This window comes from Asparagus officinalis, chromosome 7 (assembly GCF_001876935.1).
Source record: "Asparagus officinalis chromosome 7, Aspof.V1, whole genome shotgun sequence".
Lineage (NCBI taxonomy): Eukaryota > Viridiplantae > Streptophyta > Magnoliopsida > Asparagales > Asparagaceae > Asparagus > Asparagus officinalis.
The window spans coordinates 45,668,783-45,692,160 of record NC_033800.1 but is presented as its reverse complement, the minus strand read 5'-3'; the positions used below and the strand labels follow the sequence as shown (position 1 = coordinate 45,692,160).

Below are 23,378 nucleotides of genomic sequence, written 5' to 3'. Positions count from 1 at the left end.
TTGGTTGTTAGTGTTATATATATATTTTGTCATTGTGTAAGTATAGCAAGTTGACCGTTTGTTATCTGGCTTTAGGTGTTTGATATGCATTGTTATTTCATTATCTCATGTTATGTGGATAATTTACAGGTAAGAGTGCCCTTTATGGCCTGACTGGTCATTTCTTATAAAACAAGCGTTTTCATTGATGGTTTTCACTGCTGTTCATGTTTGTTTTATATTTTATACTTGCATGCTGTGGATACATGGCCATTACACCTACTAACACATTGATAAAACTGATTAGACAATAAGATATTATCGGATGTATCCCGGATGTATTTGAGCCATGGAGTAGTGATACTTTTTTGATAGAGTTATCGGTTTAGTTTGATTTGTATGTGTTTCTTTCTTGATATAGAAATACAAACATCCAGAGATTTTGATTATTTAACTCGGACATGGTTGAGCCTTGAAAAATAAAAGGAGGTTGTTGTTTTGAGGGAAGTGGGAATCTGATATCCATGTGGGTCGGATTTGCTATGAATTATTTTAGGTGGACCGGTCTTCGGGTCATATGTTTGGTGTATAGGACTCATGTAATAGGCAAGGTAAGAGAGTTGAAATCTTGATTAACCTTTTATATAGAAAAATAGTGTAGAAAATCTCGAACTTTCGAAACATATAGCTTGCTTTTTAAATTTAATCAATTCCTCTTATTTCTTATATGCTAATTTTCTGTATAAAATGCAATCAAGATTTATACCTCTTACTTTCCCTATTACATGAACCCTAAGCTGCATAGGTGCGGGTGCGGGTATGGGACTGGTTCACCTACACCAATTCAAACCAAACCCGACCCACTTGGCTTTGGCTGTTTGATAGGCACCTTTATGGCTTTATGTCATTATCTCATGTTATGTAGATAATCTTCAGATATTAGTTATCTTTATGACCTGAGTGGTCATTTCCTATAAAACACGCTGTTTTCACTGATGAGCTCACTGTTGCTTGTGCTTTTTTTATACTTATATTTGGATGGTTAGTGGATACATGTCCTGTACACCTTTTTAATACATTCGTAAAATTGATTAAGCAATAAGATATTATCACATGTATCCCATGTGTATTTGAACTATGAAGTAGCAATATTTGTTTGATGGAGTTGCCGGTTTAGTTTGATTTGTGTATGTCTCTTTCTTGATATAGAAACACAGGCATCCAGAGATTTTGATTATTTAACTTGCACACAGTTGGTGTTTTGGGGAGGAAGGAGGGTGAAGAAAGGGATTTAAGGGTGTTGGGTTTGGTTTAAATTAGTTTAGTTGGAATGGTCTTTGGGTCATGTGTTGAGTGTATTGGGTTGATGTAATAGGGGTAAGAGAGTAAAAATCTTGATTAACATTTTATAAGGGAAAAATAGTGTATAGAAATCTCAAATCGTTTTGAAAATTTAGCTTACTTTGTTAGTCAATTTCTATTACTTCTTATACATTATTTTTCCATACAAAATGCTAATCAAGATTCTTGCTGTCTTACCTTCCCTATTTCATGGGACCCAACACACCAAACACATGACCCAAAGACTGGTTCACCTAAACTAATTCAAACCAAACCCAATCCAATGGGATCCCTTTCTTCACCCTCCCTCTTCCCCCAAAACATTAGTCTCTTTCTTTTATTTGAAGGCCCAACCATCTGGCTTTGGGTGTTTGACAGATACGATTTTACATGTTATGTAGATAATTTATTTGATAGAAATGATCTTTATGGCATTACTGGTCATTTCCCACGAAACAAAGTGTTTTCATTGATTAAGCTCACTGATGGTCATGCTTTATATTTGGATGATCACTGGATACAAGTCGCTTACACGTTTTAATTCATTGGTATAATTGATAAAGCAATGAGATACTGCCACATGTATCCCATATGTATTTTAACCATGAAGTAGTGATATACTTGTTTGATGGAGTTACAGGGTTAGTTTGATTTGTATGTGTTTCTTTTACATATAGAAACATAGACATCCACAGATTTTGATTATATAACTTGGATAATTCATTTGCAATAGACTATGTTGTATTATTTTACTTATTGCTGTTAAGCATTCATGTTTGGATTAAAAAAAAACATAATAGATGGAGAATGTCTGTGCGTGTATGGAGATACATCATCTCTTATATGGTTCTGAAACTTGTACTATTTGCTACTACATCCTATTCTTTTGCATCATTGCATGTGTATCCATCCATCATAAATCGCTGTGTGAAGTTTTTTCAAATTTCAAATTCCTACTACTTATAAACTTGTTTGATGTCTGTTCATTTATAACAATTGACGTTATTTTATGGAATTGATGTTAGTTTGTGGAATAGGAATCCATAGTTGACTAGTGTATTATCAAGCGTTGCTAGTTATTAGATTCTGATTTTGTTATGTGTATTTTAATCCTTTAGTTCCTTTTATTCATATTCAGATACCAATAAGCATATACCTTGAGGGCGACCTGGGTTCCATAACCTCCAGCCCAAGATAGTTGTGTCCTTCTAACGCTATAGTGAAAGCAGACTGAATTTTGATTACTTTGAGGCTCTTACAAAGGAGTGCAAGGATTCCGGCTCTTGAGTATATGAGCATTGTTTCTTACCATATTCAGCTCTATGGGCATTGCCACTCTGATTAAAAGTGTTTCCTCTGATTTTTTTTTATTTTTTGCGATTTTTTACTATTTTTGATCTAATAAACATGTTATACAAATTTGAATAACATTTAACAGTTATTGCATTTAAACTAAATATAACTTAAGAGTCCTGTGTCAATGACAAACTCAAACATAAAGAAATATGTTCATAGCATGTGCACTTATGCACAAACAAGCATGTAATATAGTTGACGTGTCTAAACTTTGGATAGTCACTGCATATCTCATCTATATTTTATTTTCTTCGATGTATTATATTATTGATGTGATCTAAATGAGGGATTTGTGGTCTGGAAATGCAGAGAATCCAATATGCTAAGACGAAATCAGATGTTATAGCGAAGGCTGATGGCACTTTTGTTCCTCGAGAAAAACGGAGGCGGCATGATGACAGAGGTCAGAGTTCTTGTCATAGCTATTTTTCTCCTTTATTTTTTTGAAGTGGTCTTTTATTATTTTGTCAGCGTATTAACTTAGGTATTGTATATGTTTTCCAGGTCTATTAATTTTAAATTTGTTATTAATGTGTTTACCTTATAATTATCATTGCTTCAACGAGCATGAGCTATATTGGCATTCATTTTTTTCACTTTATCAACAATTTTCATATTGTGAAGGCATCAATAAATTTATTCCCTATAATTTTATTAGTCTGGGAAAAAGTGTCTTTTTAAAGCTGGGAAGATGATTTCAGATTGTAACTTCATTTACTACTAATATAGTTTAGATGTGCATGGTATGACATGGTGATGATATTCAATCCATCATTCATTTTGTTTGAGAAGAGGAATGTGATTTGTAGGTTCCTTTAAAACCACACTATAATTGACTCTTCAGAGCATATTTGGAAATGCTGTCATTCTTCTATTTGTCCAATGCTGTCAATGATGGTTGTTGGTAAAGGTCGACCCTTTTCTGATTGATCTACTCCCTAGTCCCTACTAGGCCACCTTAACTTGTTGATGATGACAATTGGTGTTATCAAAAGTTAAGTGTATTTACCAAAATGGTGACGGATGTTTAACTTTACAAAACAGATACTTTCAGAAGCCATATGGATACTTTAATTTTTAGCTAGATCAAATTGAAATTATGTGAATCCTGTAAAGCTGGATGGTTCCAAATTCTGTCTTTCTTTGGCACTGCGATTGTTGTATTGGAATTGTACGGCTTGAAATTCTGTGCCTCTCTCATCCTAAAGCCCCTCAGAGAATTTTCGTGGTTCCACTCTGCGGAGTAACTTGTGTCATTTGCTGTTAGGTGTATCCTATTTGAATGCAGTCAGGGTCTTACAATTGACAATCTGGATGCAATGGTTCAGATTATACAAAGCCACTTTACTGTTAGATCTTTCATAGGATCAAGATTAGCTGGATCCTTTGACCTGTTCATCTTAAGGGTGCATTTGGTAGGTTGCAACAATCACTTGCATGCAACTAAGACATAGTAACTATTCTTGCCTTCAATTTCAGTTGCAATTATTTGGTTCAAATTTAAAAATGTTCAACTTGTGTTTGCAAACGTTTGGTAGTGCTTATAACTTTTCATATACAACTCATTAAAAAATAAAAAAATATTATTATTTAATTTTATATATTTATAATATTTTTTTAAAGTAATGTTTTTTAAACTTTTCTAAAATGATTTTTTGAAAAAAAATAGAATTAAAAATAAATATTTTTTTTGAAAATTCATATTTTTAAAATAGTATTAAAAAATAATATCTTACAGGAAATATTTTCTAAAAATAAATTTTCTTAATATAAATTTTTGAAAAGATAATTTTTTTTAAATTGTATTTTTTTTAAAATAATATTTTTTAACATAAAAAATAATTTTTATAAAATTATTTCAAAATATTTAAATGAAGTTTTTAGTTTTTTTATTTTTAAATAATAATATTGAGATTTTAATTTTTTTTATTAATTTGAGTTAGTTATAACAAAGTTGCAAGTGCGACTCATGTTTAAAATGGCGTAAACCGGAGGGCAATTTGCAACTGTAGTTGCGACTGCAATGTCCAAGCAATGAAATAAATACTTGCAACTGGACAAAAATGATCCACTTGTATGCAATTGTAGTTGCAACCCCTTCAGTTGCAACCTACCAAACGCACCCTAAGTCAAATAATGGATGCCGGTCGATCTTACCTATCCAATTGAGTTTGCTCTTTTGCATGTATAATAAAGTGAAAACCCATGATTGTAAGGTCGATATATGACCCTTTTTTTCATTTATGGCTGCTATTTATATGAAGATTCGTATATCACAGTGTTCTTTAAAACCACATTAAATATCTCTAAGACCTTATAATTATAAGAGTAAGAAACTGTATAAAATGGAATGTAAAAACTAAACCTAAGATGTGAGATTTTACTTCTTCCCACTCAATGGTTGCAAATCAAGATGTCTATCTATTGTCTAAAACTTTAATTTTAACATTCATAGTCGCAATATCTGGTTTGAAATCCTTTGAATGTACTAAGGTCAATTCTCTATCATTTACTTTATATCCGTGTTTTTGCTGGGGTAGGAGGAGGTATTGCACATAGGGAAAAGAATGCCAAAAGTATATTTTCGAATAATGATGCATGCTTCTATTAAAATATCGATCAACCAATTTGATTACTGTAAAACAAATAAAGAAGGGACAATATTTGGTTCAATCTATGATCTAACCTCTAGGCTATGGACCTATGATAATCACAAACTGTCAAGGCTCAAGCATTCTAACAATACTGCATATCCTATTTTATCACCTGAATTGTACATAATATGTAAATGCCTGGTAACTGTTGGGATTTCCATTTGAGTGGTAATTTTGCTACCAAGTTGCATGGATACGGGTACGGGTACTGGTGTGGGTGCGGTTACAGGAAGCTTCAAATTTGTAAAAGGTAGGGTACGAGGACATGGCTAAAACACAGGGGCTGTAATTATTGTTTTGAGCTAGATACATATAGGACCCTTTAAAATCATAGTTATTAACTGAATATAGGCTGAAACGAACTTGACTCTTGTCCAAGAAGTTTCAAATTGTATGTGAAATGAAGGATGTATGCCCAAGGAGTGTATAAGGAGTGTTGAAATTGAAACAAGTTCTATATAGTTGATTGCAAGTCTGAATAAATGTATGCATATACGTAAGGAGTGTCCAAGAACTGTCGGGTACGGGTACAGGTAGGGGTATGAGTAGTGTTAGGTACGGTATGGCTTCATGATAGAAGTACCCTGGTAATATAGGCTTACCCATCATAAAAAACTTGATTTGTTGAATTTTAAGTAATTAAGTAGTTAAGGATTTGATGCTTTTGATTGTGTTGTCTATTTGATTTTCTCTCTTGTTATGAGGCAGCTGAAAGAAAGCGCAAGGATCAACATCATGATGCAAATCAAGCAGCTATGGGACTGAACCCAGCTTATGCTGGTGCCTATGGTGCTGTTCCACAGGTAAGCTTCACCCTTAGGTCTTCCATTTTGTGTTCTGATGTTATTAGATTATTGAGAGGAGAAAAAAAGAGTTGGTACCATATCTCTATATAATTCATTAAAAAATAAAAAAATATTATTATTTAATTTTATATATTTATAATATTTTTTTAAAGTAATGTTTTTTAAACTTTTCTAAAATGATTTTTTGAAAAAAAATAGAATTAAAAATAAATATTTTTTTTGAAAATTCATATTTTATACAACTCATTAAAAAATAAAAAAATATTATTATTTAATTTTATATATTTATAATATTTTTTTAAAGTAATGTTTTTTAAACTTTTCTAAAATGATTTTTTGAAAAAAAATAGAATTAAAAATAAATATTTTTTTTGAAAATTCATATTTTTAAAATAGTATTAAAAAATAATATCTTACAGGAAATATTTTCTAAAAATAAATTTTCTTAATATAAATTTTTGAAAAGATAATTTTTTTTAAATTGTATTTTTTTTAAAATAATATTTTTTAACATAAAAAATAATTTTTATAAAATTATTTCAAAATATTTAAATGAAGTTTTTAGTTTTTTTATTTTTAAATAATAATATTGAGATTTTAATTTTTTTTATTAATTTGAGTTAGTTATAACAAAGTTGCAAGTGCGACTCATGTTTAAAATGGCGTAAACCGGAGGGCAATTTGCAACTGTAGTTGCGACTGCAATGTCCAAGCAATGAAATAAATACTTGCAACTGGACAAAAATGATCCACTTGTATGCAATTGTAGTTGCAACCCCTTCAGTTGCAACCTACCAAACGCACCCTAAGTCAAATAATGGATGCCGGTCGATCTTACCTATCCAATTGAGTTTGCTCTTTTGCATGTATAATAAAGTGAAAACCCATGATTGTAAGGTCGATATATGACCCTTTTTTTCATTTATGGCTGCTATTTATATGAAGATTCGTATATCACAGTGTTCTTTAAAACCACATTAAATATCTCTAAGACCTTATAATTATAAGAGTAAGAAACTGTATAAAATGGAATGTAAAAACTAAACCTAAGATGTGAGATTTTACTTCTTCCCACTCAATGGTTGCAAATCAAGATGTCTATCTATTGTCTAAAACTTTAATTTTAACATTCATAGTCGCAATATCTGGTTTGAAATCCTTTGAATGTACTAAGGTCAATTCTCTATCATTTACTTTATATCCGTGTTTTTGCTGGGGTAGGAGGAGGTATTGCACATAGGGAAAAGAATGCCAAAAGTATATTTTCGAATAATGATGCATGCTTCTATTAAAATATCGATCAACCAATTTGATTACTGTAAAACAAATAAAGAAGGGACAATATTTGGTTCAATCTATGATCTAACCTCTAGGCTATGGACCTATGATAATCACAAACTGTCAAGGCTCAAGCATTCTAACAATACTGCATATCCTATTTTATCACCTGAATTGTACATAATATGTAAATGCCTGGTAACTGTTGGGATTTCCATTTGAGTGGTAATTTTGCTACCAAGTTGCATGGATACGGGTACGGGTACTGGTGTGGGTGCGGTTACAGGAAGCTTCAAATTTGTAAAAGGTAGGGTACGAGGACATGGCTAAAACACAGGGGCTGTAATTATTGTTTTGAGCTAGATACATATAGGACCCTTTAAAATCATAGTTATTAACTGAATATAGGCTGAAACGAACTTGACTCTTGTCCAAGAAGTTTCAAATTGTATGTGAAATGAAGGATGTATGCCCAAGGAGTGTATAAGGAGTGTTGAAATTGAAACAAGTTCTATATAGTTGATTGCAAGTCTGAATAAATGTATGCATATACGTAAGGAGTGTCCAAGAACTGTCGGGTACGGGTACAGGTAGGGGTATGAGTAGTGTTAGGTACGGTATGGCTTCATGATAGAAGTACCCTGGTAATATAGGCTTACCCATCATAAAAAACTTGATTTGTTGAATTTTAAGTAATTAAGTAGTTAAGGATTTGATGCTTTTGATTGTGTTGTCTATTTGATTTTCTCTCTTGTTATGAGGCAGCTGAAAGAAAGCGCAAGGATCAACATCATGATGCAAATCAAGCAGCTATGGGACTGAACCCAGCTTATGCTGGTGCCTATGGTGCTGTTCCACAGGTAAGCTTCACCCTTAGGTCTTCCATTTTGTGTTCTGATGTTATTAGATTATTGAGAGGAGAAAAAAAGAGTTGGTACCATATCTCTATGTTCATGTTCTTCTAGCATTGAAGTAAAAGAGAAAAGTATATTTTTTGAAAGACCAAACCCACTATAGAGCAAAATACAATCACAGTATTGAAGTATCTGATCATGTAACTTGCTGTTTTACTTTATGTAATATAACAATCCTTAAAATATTACATAACATTTTCAAATAGCACAACATTTTATTTGTTTGTTATGTTAAGACTGAAGTAATTAGGTATTTGCTTTGGATTGTTTAATTATTCATGGTTTCTTTCCTTGTTAGTCTTTGGTACATAGTGATGTCATTATGCTTATGATTGTGCACTTATGATTTGTGCAGAATGAAGTAGAATGTGAAATTATGAATGAGATATGTAGATTATTGTTGATATATTTTAACATTTTATTATCTTGTTAGTAAATTAATTTATCATGTAATAAATTTTAGAGTTTTAATTGAAAATTTATTTTTTGTTATTATGATACCATGATCCTATTATTAGATTTATTATGGATTTCTTTATATTTGTTTTAAATTTAAAAATGACAAAACATCTACCATATGCTGTGCTACACTCTGTGCTTTAAGCTATGAAGAAGCTAATTGTTACGTTATATGCTATCATTATGCCAACATTGGTTTGTATATATTTGCATGATTGACATGCTGCTCTTTATTTAGTTCGCTGTCTTTAAGATTGATCTCCAACTTTCAGTTGCCTATTTTATCTGTATCTTTTGTTTTTTATTTCTATGCAAATGCAGCTATCTCAACTACCTTATCCTGGAGGTGCCAAGTCTATGCTTCAGGAGCTTCCAGCTATGCCAAACAACATCTTGTTTGTTCAGAATCTACCCCATGATGCTACGCCAGTGATGCTCCAAATGCTTTTCTGCCAGTATCCGGGACTTAAGGAGGTAAGGATGGTGGAAGCAAAGCCAGGGATTGCTTTTGTGGAGTATGGTGATGAGATGCAAGCTTCAGTGGCAATGCAAGCTCTCCAGAATTTCAAGATCACGCCTCAAAATTTGATGGTTATCACATATGCAAAGAAGTAAATCCTTCCTCATCTTGGGTATGTATTTTACCTATGGAAGATCTTGCTGGACCGTGCCCTTGTACAATTCATGTTTATGTTAGAATTTGATAGGAATTTCTAAATCTTTATATTTTACTGACAATTTTCGGAGAGTGGTCATTTACATTGTGGTCCTTAAAACATTTAGGAAAGCAGTTAACTGCATCAATGCTAGGTATTATATACTATTGCTTATATTAGCACCTACGTTCCCCTGATACCTGGTAGCGTAGTAGATTTCTGGAATGATACGTTTGACAGAGGAGCTCCATTAATCTGAAGTTTGACCACTGTTAGCTGGGTTGTTGGCGAATGACTGAAATACTGAGATATCTGGGGATAAGTTTTGTTTGTCGCTAATGAACATTTTAATGAGTTACTTGTGTTGCAATTTGGTTGTTTATGCAACTTGCATCTTGATATGAGTCGCCGAGTGAGATCTTTGATCACGAAATTATCAAAGGTGGGATTGAGTAGATGACAGTGAGAACACATGAAAATTAAAGTGGCGAATGAAAATATCTTTTTTAAATTATGAAGAATAAAAGATTACAAAATCTCTTCCTTACAATCTTACTAGAATAAAGAACAATCTCCTTATTCTCTTTAAAATCCAATCTATTGTTTAGAAACTCTAAACAATTCATATTTATACGTCTAACAACGTGGATGATAATCTTGTAAATAACCAAGCCCAATGGAACTTGGAAAACGCGTCAAAAAGAAATCTAGATTCACCTAGGAGCCCGATTCGGTAGACCGGCCTGGTTGGTTTGGCGACCGGCCAGCGAGATGTTTTTTAACCCTGTAGGCGTGCACATTATCAGTCGATCGACGTTGGTCGATCGGTTGATCGATATGGCATTGTCGGTCGACCGGTGTCAACCATTCGGTCGACCGACCAGAGCCGATTCTTCCATTTCCCGATTCTTCTGTTTTTCCTGCTTTTGACCTCTTTCGCCGCCACCAACGGCTCCACCCACGTCTCTATTCTCAAGCTACCATGAGAATCATCTATCCTCAAGCTCCCATGAGGATCGCTAAGCTCCCGAAGCAGAGAGAAGATACAACTGTATCATGACTCCCCCTTTTAGGAACTTGAAGTCCCGTTCAAGTTAGAATTTTAGGGGAGGGAACTCGCGAGCCCCTCCTTCCCTATTGAACCACCTGACTTTGCTAGGAACCTGACCTTGACGTCCGATCAGAAACGACTCATTCGTTCCGCGTCTCGTCGTAGTCACATTCCACTCCAAAATACAATCATCTTTCAGCGGCTCTTCTTTATCAAACCATAAGTCTTTAATGTGCGGTAAGATCACTTTGTCGTCACCCTCATTATCCAACAATGGAGGCTCAAACAACTTTAAGTACTCAGCATTAATCAACGAATACATGCCTAAGTAAGGTGGCAAATCAAGCTTGAAGGCATTGTCACCAATCTGATCAAGAATCCGAAAGTGACCATATCGTATAGGCTTCAACTTCTTTTATTCTCCCTTTAGCCGCTCCTTACTCAACTTCAACCACACAATGTCACATTTGCCAAAGTTACATGGAACTCGATGTTGATCATGATTCGCCTTGTTCTTAGCTTATGACTTCTTCAATTGAGCTTCAACCATAGCGTGAATATGTGCAATCTTCTCCAGAAATCATTAAGCCCGTTGTCTGTCACTCCCTTCCTTGCCATTGGCCGTAGCGTCACTATAAAAAACAAGATCGAACGGATTTGGCGGTAAGAATACGTAGCACGTCTCAAACTGTGACTTTCCCGAAGATCTATGAATGACCCGATTGAATGCAAACTGAAGATATGGTAAGCTCTCATCCCAAGTATTGGGATGCTTGGAATTATACCCCCTCAATATTTGCACCATAGTCCGGTTAACTACCTCGATTTGTCCGTTTGCTTATAGATGAAAGGTCGTACTCTTTTTCAATCTAGTGTCCATCAAACTTCACAAAGAATCCCAAAAATGCCCGAAAAACCGGCTATCCCGATCCGAAATAATCGAACTCGGCAACCCAAAGTGCTTCCACACATTCTCAAAGAATAACTGCGCTGCACCTGCTCCCGTTACGGTGTTCTTACAAGGAAGCAAGATCACCATCTTGTTGAACCGGTCCACCATAACGTACAAATAGTCATGCCCACGCTTGGTCGTTAGCAACCCTCCTAAGGTATCCATAGAGATGCTCTCCCACGGTCTAGAAGACACTGGCAATGGTAGGTACAATCCCCGCTTCCTGTTAGAAGGCTTCAAAATGTAACATAGTTTACACCCTCCAACATACTTGGTAACATCCTCTAGCATCTTCGACCAAAAGACATGGCACCGTAGATTTAGAAGTGTTTTCTGGATCCCAAAATGACCTTGCACACGCGATGTATGTGTCTCTCTAATCCACTGCAACCTATCACCATCCTCCGGAATGCAAAGCGATGTCCCACTATAACAAACCATCCTCTCAAAGCTCGTACTTCTTCCTTCGACCAGCCTTCACCTGTTCGAACACACTACTAAAGTCTTTACTGGATGTGTACATTTGCACATACTCCAAAGGAACCAAGGGCTGAATACATGTCGCCACCAATAAAGTTCTCACTAGCGGTCGAGATAACATATCAGCCAACTTGTTAGTCACCCCCTTTTTGTACCTAATGATGATGTTGAATGTCATCAAATAGGACATCCACTTCATGTGACGTGCCTGCTGTAGCTTCGTCTGGGCATGTAGGAACTCCAATGGCTTGTGATCCGAGTGCACAACCACCTCTTTACTCAACAAATACACCTTTAATGCTTGATCGCCTGATAAAGTGCATAAAACTCCTTGTCATAGGTAGAGTAGTTCTGAATAGCACCAGTGAACATTTTAGAATAGTACTCCACTGGCTTCCCATCATGCATCAACACAACGCCGATATCATAGCTAGAAGCGTCGGTCTCTACCTCGAAAGTCCTCAAAAAATTAGGCAACGCCAACACCGGTGCCTTCGAGATCTTCCTCTTCAGCAACTGAAAAGTCTCCTCATGCGTCCTCCCGCACTCGAACTGAACATTCGCCTTCGTAAGGCCATGTAAAGGTGCCGCATAAGTCGAAAAATATTGAATAAACTTGCAAAAATACTGGCAAGCCCCCATGAAGCTTCTCACCTCCGTCATTGTCCTAGGTGTCGGCCACTTTGTGATCACCGCCACCTTGCCTGGATCTATCCTCCATCGGTCCTTCCCCATGATGAAGCCGAGATACACCAACTCGTCCTTTCCAAATTTGCACTTCTTCCCATTGAGCTTCAGCTATCCATTTTGCAGCACTTCAAACACCTTCTCGACATGAATAAGATGCTCCTCCCAGGTCTTACTGTACACCAAGATATCATCGAAGTAAACTATCACAAAATCCTCTATAAAAGGCCGCAACAAATCATTCATGAGTCTCATATAGCTCGCCGGAGCGTTGCATAATCCAAACGGCATCACCAACCACTCGAACAGGCCCTGCTTGGTCTTGAAAGCGATCTTCCAAGTGTCATCCTCCCGAATCCTCACCTGATGGTAACCAGACTTCATATCTAACTTTATAAAAATCTCGCTCCCTCTAACTGGTCCATAAGATCATCGATCCGTGGTAGTGGGTAACGATTCTTGATCGTTATCTTGTTGAGGGCCCGATAATCCATGCACATGCACCAGCCTTCATCCTTCTTGGGCACCAACAACACTGGAGACCCGCAAGGTGAACAACTTGACACTATCACTCCTGTCTCCAGAAGCTCCTGAACCTGCTCCTTTATCTCCTCGAACTCCTGTACAGATGTGCGATATAGACCTATATTTGGCAAGAAACTCTATTCTGTCAGCATAATCTCATGCTCTACACCCCGTCATAGTGGTAGTCCCTTGATCTCTGAAAACAAGTCTGCATACTTGGTCTTCAACCTGCCAAGATTTTCCTCCTGAAGCTTGCTAAAGGTGGTCAAGCATATCCTACTCAGCTGCTCCTAATAGGGCTTAATGAATAACAATACAAACTTCTTACTTGTATTCACTAGTCTCTTCGCCTGAGTCACCGTCACCAAGCTAGTCTCCTGCAGAAGAGATGCCGAACGAAATATGAACTGCTCACTATCCTTTGTAAACGTATACTTCTGGGTCCGCCTGTCGTAGACTGCGTACCTATCCCACAAATAGGGATTACCCAATATAACTTGGCAAACATCTAACGAAACGACGTCGCACATGACCTCGTCAATATACGACTCGTGGAGTGAAAATCTGAAATTGCATTAGTTGATCACACTCAATCTCGCCTCTTTCTGAATCCACCCTAAAGGATAGGGCTTCAGATGTTTTATCGCCTTCAATCCCAGCATCTGAACCAAAACCTCGAATATCAAATTCTTCTGGTTTCCTGGATCAACAATGACATCAACCAAGCTGATCTTCACCTGCAACTTAAGAACAAAGAGCTGCTCCTTGGGGTCTTCGTCTTTATTCGCGGCCTGCTTGCCTGCCATAAGGTTAAGACTGCTGTTGGGTTCTGTCATCCCGATAACTTCCTTCGGACCCTATACTATCATGTATGCCTTTTTCTCCTCCTCCTTCTTCCAACACTTCAGCTTCAGATGAGGATACTTCTCCCAGCATCGATCAACCACGTGACATGTCTGCTTGCAGTGATTGCAAGTCAATCCAGCCTTCCCTGGATCACCCTTCTTCTTCTCTTTCTTAGGTTGAGAGCTACTAGACTTGCCTCCAACTTGCTTGGAATCTCCCTTCGTCTCGTTGCCCTTCTTCTGCTTGCCCTCAATGACAATAGCCTTCACACTCGCTTCTACAATGTACTTGACTATGAACAGCTTCATCTCCTTCCGGATGTATTCATTCAAACCCGTCATATACTACATGAAGATGGAGTATTCATCCGTTGCGATGTTGAGGACCATCACCTGCTGCTGGAACTCTGTTGTGTATTCTTAAACGGTCTGGTTGAATCTTTAGTGTAATCCGTACCACTTATACCAACGCTCCTCAAGGAATCCTAACGGGTAGAATTGCTTCCTCAGTAGCTTCTTGAACTTATTCCATGACACTGCTTTCTTATTCTGCTTATAGTAGGATTTCCACCACGTCAACGCATGTCTTGAAAGCTTCAAAGTCGCGAACACAATCTTCTCCTTGGACGAATAGCCATAAAGAGTAAAATACGTATTCATCAGCTCGATTCAGTCATCAAGCCTCTCGACGTCAACACTCCCATCATAAACATGGATCTCTATCTTGAAGTCAATTTTCAGATTCTGGTAACGACCCTTACCCCCTTGGTGCAGAACAGTCTTGACAGTCTCTGTCTCCTCGTCAGAATCAGAATTCACACTCTCTCCATCGGACTCCACAGTTTTTTTTTAATTTTGAAGAAGACTCGCCCTTTTTGTCCCCTCCATGGATGAGATCGACGAGTTGTGTAAGAGTCGACCCTATCATCTCGATCTGCCTCTCCAATGCATCAACTCTCGATGAGTTGTCACTTTCAATCATCTTCTTTTTTCTTAATATCTAGACCTCTTCCGAAGAAATAAGGATCTCGCCTAGCTTTTTGTATTGCGATCGAATAAGGACCATACACAGGATACCCCATTCACAGGATCTAATCGTTATGATACCAACTTGATACGAGTCGCCAAGTGAGGATCTTTGATCGCGAAATTATCAAAGGTGGGGTTAAGAAGATAACAGTGAGAACACACGAAAATTAAAGTGGCGAAGAAAAATACATTCTCTAGATTATGAAGAATAAAATATTACTAAATCTCTCCCTCACAATCTCACTAGAATAAAGAACAATCTCCTTATTCTCTTTAAAATCCAATCTGCTGTTTAGAAACCCTAAACAATTCCTATTTATATGTCTAATAGTGTGGATGACAATCTTGTAAATAATCAAGCCTAATGGAACTTGGAAAACGCGTCAAAAAGGAATCCAGATTCACCCAGGAACCCGATTCGGTCGACCGGCCTGCTTAGTTTGGTCGACCGGCCAGCGAGATGTTTTTTTAACCATGTAGGCGTGCACATTATCGGTCGACCGACATTGGTCGATCGATCGACGGATATGGTATTGTCGGTCGACCGGGGTCAACCATTCGGTCGACCGACCATACCCGATTCTTCCATTTTCTGATTCTTCTATTTTTTTTTTCTTGCTTTTGACCTCTTTCGCTGTCACCAACGGCTCCACCCACGTCTCTATTCTCAAGCTATCATGAGAATCATCTATCCTCAAGCTTCCATGAGGATCGCTAAGCTCCCGAAGCAGAGAGAAGATACACCCGTATCACATCCAGCTGAGTTGTGTCTCCAAATTCTTGGTAAGAGGTGACTGGGAGTTTTGCAAAGAAAATCTTGGCTTTCAGGTCAATTTGCCTTAGTTCTGAAAGTATGATGTTTAGCTGTTCTTAGCCGGAGTGGATGGTGAAGACTGCAAGTACTAAACTCTCTTACAATAAGTGTTGTTTGATGCAAGCGAACATTTTAAGGAGTTGCATGTAAATAATTTGGTTGCTCTGTTTCTTCTGTTGCATTTGTATGTGCAAACTCCTGTTTATGTAAAATTATGAAGCCCATGAAAAATTTAAGGGTAATTTGCAGATAACCCTGTATCTTTATTTTAGTAGCACTTACCACCTCTGAATTCATGAGGGAGAGGGAAGTTGACTACAATTTATCCTTCTCGATAAGAGAATTCATCAAGGGTTGGTAATTTCTAGCAAAATAGTTGAGGGAGTTATCTGCAATTTACCCTCATCTGTATGCTTTGTTCTTTGCTCAAAACATTTGCTAGGAGTGCTAAACTTAAATCAGAATCCATAAGGTAGAAACTTGCGACATTTTACTGAAACTAACTGGAAACAAACACACGGTACTTAACGAGTTCTACTCCCATCATTAGACAAAGTTTCCGATTAGCAAATGCTCAGCTAAGTTACTGAACAAGAGAGAAGCCGGAGGGAACTAAGTTGGTGATAAGACCAAAACGTCCTCGGATGAGTCCTCCACCATTAAGCAGTTGGAGAGCTAACTGAAGCAGTCCATCAGTTGGCAGTGAAGCATCATAGGTGGAGAGACGAGTAATAACCACCAGTTTGCAATTGTTCAAAGTGAAGTTATGAAGCTCAGTGACATACTGAATGTTCCATCAGAGTTCGTCGTTGCAGTTGAAACTACATTGCTCCCACATTTTAGCTGCACTCCAGCATCTACAACATAAAGTGAGTTTGGTTACTTGTTAAGAGTATAAAACTATGAGCTTCATCACAACTTCGGATTTTTGGTGTAATGGTAAAGACTTTAAGATGGTACGGAGCAACCTAGGTTTGATTCTTACTAGCCATGAATTAAAAATGGAAATTTAGAAAATTTGATAGAACTGCGTGAGTCTAGGTTTTGGCCTATAAAAGGGGCACAATCTAATTGTACATAGCATATTTTTCCAACTACATCATCAAATTACTAAAAAGGACTTGGTCATTATTTCACGTATCCTTGTAGAAGTTGTTAGTTGTTGCAACTAAAGTTGTTTAAACCTGTTCTTTATGACAAAAATGCTGATATGGATGTTATAAGACACATTCCAACATGTGTAATAGTAATTACCACCGTTTTAAGCGTATCTATACAATATATGACTCATATATGCAAGATAAATCAGTACTAGTACTACTCTCATACTAGAAAATCTGAGACAGTCCTACTTGGAAACACAGCAGTGTTCGCTGAAACAGTGCCCACGCTGCAATGAACTGTGCCATTGATGAGCAGCTGACCGAGACCAAGGAGCTGAGCTTGTGCTGAAGATGCATTAGTGATGACCAACAAGACCGCAGCAAAGAGAAGAATCTTCGAGGCCATGAGTTCTGAAAATGCTTGTGTTTGCTTGGCTTGGTTCTTGCATTGGTCTAAATTTATAGGTAAAAGATGGAGGCCAAGCTGTGGCTGATTTTTCTGGCTCTTGGTATCATGTCTCAATCATCTTTGATCTTCTGCGGATCTTTTAGCTTACATTCTGTAAGGCCTACGGATTTGAGAAGTTGCGAGTGGCATTTGAAGCTCTACAAGTTGGCCCCTTGCACGCATGCCTTTGGTTGATGGGCCATAGGCTATGAGCAACACAAGATATGTAGACTTGCAGGTTAGAGTTCGAAGAGATTTGGTCTTAATTAGCCTAGTAGTCACCATATTGGTGCAAAAACTTGGGATGTTTTCTGATCATTAAATTTAAGTTTTTAGGGATTAATTGCATAGAATCTCTTCTACTATGGGGTGTAGTTACTTTTACTCCTGTTTTATTCTATACACAAACTCCATGATGTGCTTTTGCCTATTGGGCCATCTCACGATAAAAATGCCATCTCACCATCTCATTTTATTATTTTTCTACATACATGTACATATACACACACACAGCCCAACAATGAATACGCTGACATAAAGATAGGAGAAATCAAAAGCTATTTTTTTCTATATACACTTTCCGTAAAGTAAGAAAAAAAAAAAAAGAAAGAACGTAGATAACTCTAGTTAAAAGAACTGGGGAATGAAAGTGAAGTTACCAATAGGCATGCCATCTTGCTCTAGGCTTTAACGTTACTCTATGTAAATGGTCCATAATCTCAAAGGAAATGCCCATAGTTTTGGGCAACCAGGCATTTCGTCATCTCTGGTCCCTCCTTCGGAAAGAGCTGCTTGTTTAGTTCTGTTTGCTATTATCTGAACTAGGTGCAAGTTAGAAACAGAATTAAGTTTTGGTGTTAAGCTCAATTATTTCTTTTCTTTATAATTCTAGTCATTCTTGATGTATTAATTGGTTCAGTTTCTTGTTGGTATTTTTAGAGGCAGATGGGATTTTGATACGGCTTGGGGAAGAATGAGGATTTAAATGATGAACTTGGCAACTTTGATCAGTAGAGGGGTGATGATTTTGTTGGGAGAATGGCGTAATGTTTGTTTCATATTTAATTGGAAATTAAGACTTCCTTTGTGGTGTAATTCTTTTACTAATTAGCTTAATATACATGATTGATACATTGTGGTCAAATATTTGATTTGAACATTATGAGAATATAAAACTACACAACCCTCGATCCTAATTAAAACTTTAGAGTTTTTGGTGTAGTGGAAGGGCCTTTTGACGTCGTATCAGATTCAATTCCCGCCCGTGCCATATCAGTTCCTGCAGTCGTTGCTGCAGTTGTTTTAATCACTAAGGTCAATTCTTTATCCTTAATATCTGAATCTATTAATGGCAAAGGATGTTGCACTTGGGAACAAAATGTCAAAATACATTTTCCGGTTCAAGTAAAACTGCAGTACTTAACGGAGTTAATCATCACACCTAGCTGAATAATGATGTATGTTGTATAATCACATCAATCAGCTAACTTGGTTGAACTGTAATGTGAATATAAAACGGTCAAAATCCTCGGTTTTTACTCATGATTATTCGTCACTTGAACATAATCTGATGCTGACCACATATTCAAGCTTCAGTGGCAATGCAAACACTCGGAAGTTTCAAAACCACACCTCAATATCTGAGGCTTAGCACATACGCAAAGAAGGGAAAAAAAATCTCTTTTGCAATTTTACTGTTGTATTAGAATTTGATAGGAACTTCTAATTCTTGATACTATACTAACAATTGCCAGGTGGATATTTTAATTGTGGTCCTTAACATTTATGAAAGAAGTTTGTTTTCATGAATGTTTGGTATGATACTCTATTGCTTAGCTTCATCTTATTTTCAATGAGTTATACATGAATAGTAATTGGTTCTTTACTTTGCTTCTGCTGCTTTCATCCACCTTCAAGGTGTTGCCCATCAGGTTTCTTAATTATTTGTCTCTTTGTTGTTCGCTCAATCACAGTTCTGTTAATTATTAAGTTTAGCTGTTGTCAGCAGAGTGGATGGAGAGAACTAAAGTATTGAGGTCTCTGAGAATAAGTTTTGGTTGATGCAAATTAACATTTTAACAAATTATATGTAAGTGATTTGCTTGTTTCTGTTTCTTCTGCTACTTAAATTTGTATGCCCAAATTCTAAATCATGTTAAACTGTTGAAGAGGGCTACCAGGAGTCCGGCAAAAAACTCTTGGCCATCATGTTTACATGTAGGGTAACTTAATCTGTCACCAGTCATTACATTTTACTGAAACAATTTCAGAAGGGATTCTTTAGTTATAAATTTTAGAGGGTTTTGTGCAAAAAATAAAAATAAAAGTAGAAAGTTCCAAAGTTACCTGGGCTTTGTGAACTTCACTTATATACTTTGTTTTTTTTGCTCGATATGAGTTGCTTAAAATGCTGAAATTTACATCAGTGTCCATACTATAGAAACCTGCAGCAGTTTACTAAAACAAACAGGAAAGAAACACAAGACTATCTGAGTTCAACTCCCAACGTCAAGCTGAGAGGACCCTTACTCTTATGCAAACAATTAAGTCCACCATTAAGAAGTTGCAGAGCTGACGGAAGAAACCCAGTGCTCAGGAATGAAGCCTTGCAGGTGGCGAGAATAGTTGTAAACGCAAGATTGCAATTGCTCAGAAGTGTCGATAAAAGCACAGTTGTGTAGCTCAAGGGCAATTTTTTTCAACTACAGGAGTTTGTTTAACTTGTTGTATCAAAAATTGGCTAAACATGATAGTTATGAAAATTTGTTGATGCAGATGTTGATACATGTTTCGGTATTCTAGTAATTGTGCTTGTTTTTTAGTGCACGCAAACTATATGATTTACTCAACATTTTAGCTGCAAAAGCAGTGCAGCTAGTTGGAGATGCAATCTATGTTGGGACAAACCCGGGGCCCAATAGAGCAGGGTCGCAGCAATAGTAGAGCAAAAGTAGAGATAAAAAATTGGACACACAGATTTACGTGGTTCGGCACTTGATTGCTTATGTCCACGGGCAAGGGTAGAAGAATCCACTATAAGGAGAAAAACTCTGGAATTACAAACTCTCTCTCTTTTCAAGGAGAAACTCTCTCTATTTTTTCTCTCTCACTCTTCTATATAAGAAGTTGTTTCTGGGATGAGATTTCCTTAAGGATTTGGAGCCTATCTATAGGATTTTGAAAAACACTATGCATAATAAAATAATAATAAATTACTATGCTGTGGGGCCCGCCCTTTTGTTTTCTTTTCCTCTTTTCAACATTTGTGGCTGTGCACTTTCGGTGCTGTGGCTGCTGCTTCTTTGGAATATTAGGCGCCTGTCAATCTAATCTCCGATAGTACTCCAACTATATCATGATAAAATTGGTTAAAAACGCCTATTATGGAGGGGGAAAAGAAAGAAGAGAAAACAGATTTTACTAGGCATATTTTCTAATATGTTGTTATAATTATGCTTGACGACTGCACGTAAGCGATATTATTTACTCAAAATATAATTTATAACTGCAATGCAGGTCTAAAACCACAAACTAAAGAACAGTTTTTACTTTTCACAGAAAACCTTGCTAAATTTTTGTGTTTGAGATTGTTATCCAACATAATGCTGCAATAGTACCTTCTTACTAGAAATTAGTTACTTTGGGGAAATCTTAGTTGGAATGACAGAAGTGGTTGGTGGACTACTGCTAACGCTGCAATAAATTTTGCCAGTGATGTTCATCAGACCAACACCAACAACCTGGCGCTTGTGCTGAGCATGCAGACATAATAACCAACAAGGCATCAGCAAAGCGATGAATCTTTGAGGCCTTCAGTCATGAAATGGTTTCTTTGCTTGGTTCTCGAATTTGTGCGAATTTATAGGCAAAGATGAAGGCCAAGATGCTGCTAATTTTATGAATGTCGGCATTATGTCTTAACTCCTTGATCTCGATCACATGATTAGCCAAGAGAATTTTGTTAAACTAGTCACTTGGTCCAACATCAAATGTTCATTTGTGGATCTAAGACGGAGACCAGAACACAAATTTCTTGAATGTTTTTTACCCTCTTGGTTCTCTGAGCCATCTCAGATTAATGAATTTCTATCCTAAATTATTAACAAGTATGTATGGATAAAATGTGAGTCACCACAATATTTGCTGAACGGATGAAAGGATGATATTATGATTTTAAATTAGATGTAAGTCTTAAAATGCAGGAATATGTATATGTAGCCTAAAAATATTACAAATTGGCATGTCACCTTGCTGTAGGTTTGACATCACGCTTTGTGGTGGTCCGTAATAAACAGAAAAATTGATTATAAAATCTTAAACGCAGGAATACCGAGCAGTAAAATATTGTTAATCCTTGCTAATTTTGTAGTATAATCATTTTCCAATCACTAGATGCAGTTGCTATGCAAACACTCCAGAGTTTCGAGATCACACCAAACAATCTGATCCTCGTCACATTTGAAAAGAAGTAAGGCTTCTTGATATACTGGCTGCAGTTCTTCTCACTTCTGCAAAAATATGCAAGCTGACATTTGAGTTGGTAGTTTTTTTTTTTTTTTTTTTTTTTTTTTTTTTTTTACTTCTGCAACCATTTTACTCGAGTCGTAAGCTTTGATATGGGAGATATTTATGGGTCACGCTCTTGTATGATATGTGGTTATATTATAATTTGACAGGAGTTTCCCAGTCTTGATATTATATAAACAATTGCATTTCCATTGTGATCCTTAACATTTATGAAAGCAGGTTGTAATTGCTTGAATGCTTGGTATCATACACTATTCTTTAGCTTCATCCCATTTTTAAATGACAACGTCTTATATGTTCATCTGCAGGCCTTAATAATACCTGGTTCACACATTATATTTCTGAAATGATCTTCGATGGGGGACCTCCGTTGAATGTGAATTTTTCATGGTATTAGTTGAGTAGCTGGTGCCGACTGAACTATTGAAATCTGAGCCTTGATGCCAATGCTCGTTTTTCTGAGTTACATGACATGGGGCAATTCGATTCTCTATGTTTCTTCTTCTAGTTAATGGAACAAAATTGAAGTGGGGGTCGACCTAAGAGAACCTCGTTTGGAGTGATTAAAAAGATATGATAATAACTAACTTAAATTTTTTAATAGAAATAATTAACTTAAAACCTTATACCTTATAGCTTATAGCTTCCCATACTTTGCACTTATATATATATGCAAGAAGTTTGCATTGCAATACCTTCTGCTCTGCTATGTAAAAGTGAGAATATTCCCCCGAAATTCTTGTGTGACATTAATATGTTAATTTAGAAGTTTTTAAGCCTTAATTTTGATAAGTAAATCGTAGTTAAACAATACAACTCTTAGGAGTTGCAGATGTAAATCCTTATATGGATAAATACAAATATTTGCATGTAGGTCTTATACAGATTTACATCTGCAACTCCTAAGAGTTGTATTGTTTGATCTTCTCTGTCGACTGTAGTAGTCCTTTCTAGAGTTTTAATATTAATCAACGACTTATAGTCGAGGAATCCAATTTTGTATATATCCCTATTAGGGACATCTGGTATCGTCCACTTATTTAGAAGTTTTTAAGCCTTAATTTTGATAAGTAAATCGTAGTTATACAATTAGTGGTCCGCAAGTTTAGGAAGTTGTGGAGTAGTATATTAGTTTCTTTAACCTCCTTGGTGATGGTGGGAAGTTACAAGGATGTATACGAGGGACTCTAATCTATAAATAGCCTGTGTTGTTTCTCCGTCGGACACACTAAAAAATATATTTATAGACTAACATCGAACTCCTTCATTCACAATATATATATGTATACATATTGTATCATATATATTGGGAGCAAGGGAACGCCCACACCGTTGCGGAAGCTAAATCAATCCCGAGAGAAAACAACCCTAGCTTAAGTTTACGCCAAACTCAAACCAACCAATACAAGCAATAGCGAATACACAGATAAAACATTAAGTAAATAAGACGAGACAATATATTTACGTGGTTCGG

The 23,378-nt window shown here is 36.4% G+C and overlaps 1 protein-coding gene across 1 annotated transcript in view; it reads left to right on the top strand.

The window, feature by feature from the left end:
- Window positions 1-9,735, top strand: part of LOC109848726 (U1 small nuclear ribonucleoprotein A-like) — a 20,199-nt gene extending 10,464 nt beyond the window's left edge. Inside the window, exons 3-5 of the mRNA XM_020418378.1 lie at window positions 2,986-3,079; window positions 6,039-6,133; window positions 9,109-9,735. Of these exons, the coding sequence (XP_020273967.1) occupies window positions 2,986-3,079; window positions 6,039-6,133; window positions 9,109-9,402 (483 nt within the window). The 3' untranslated portion in view covers window positions 9,403-9,735. The remainder of the gene's footprint in view (window positions 1-2,985; window positions 3,080-6,038; window positions 6,134-9,108) is intronic.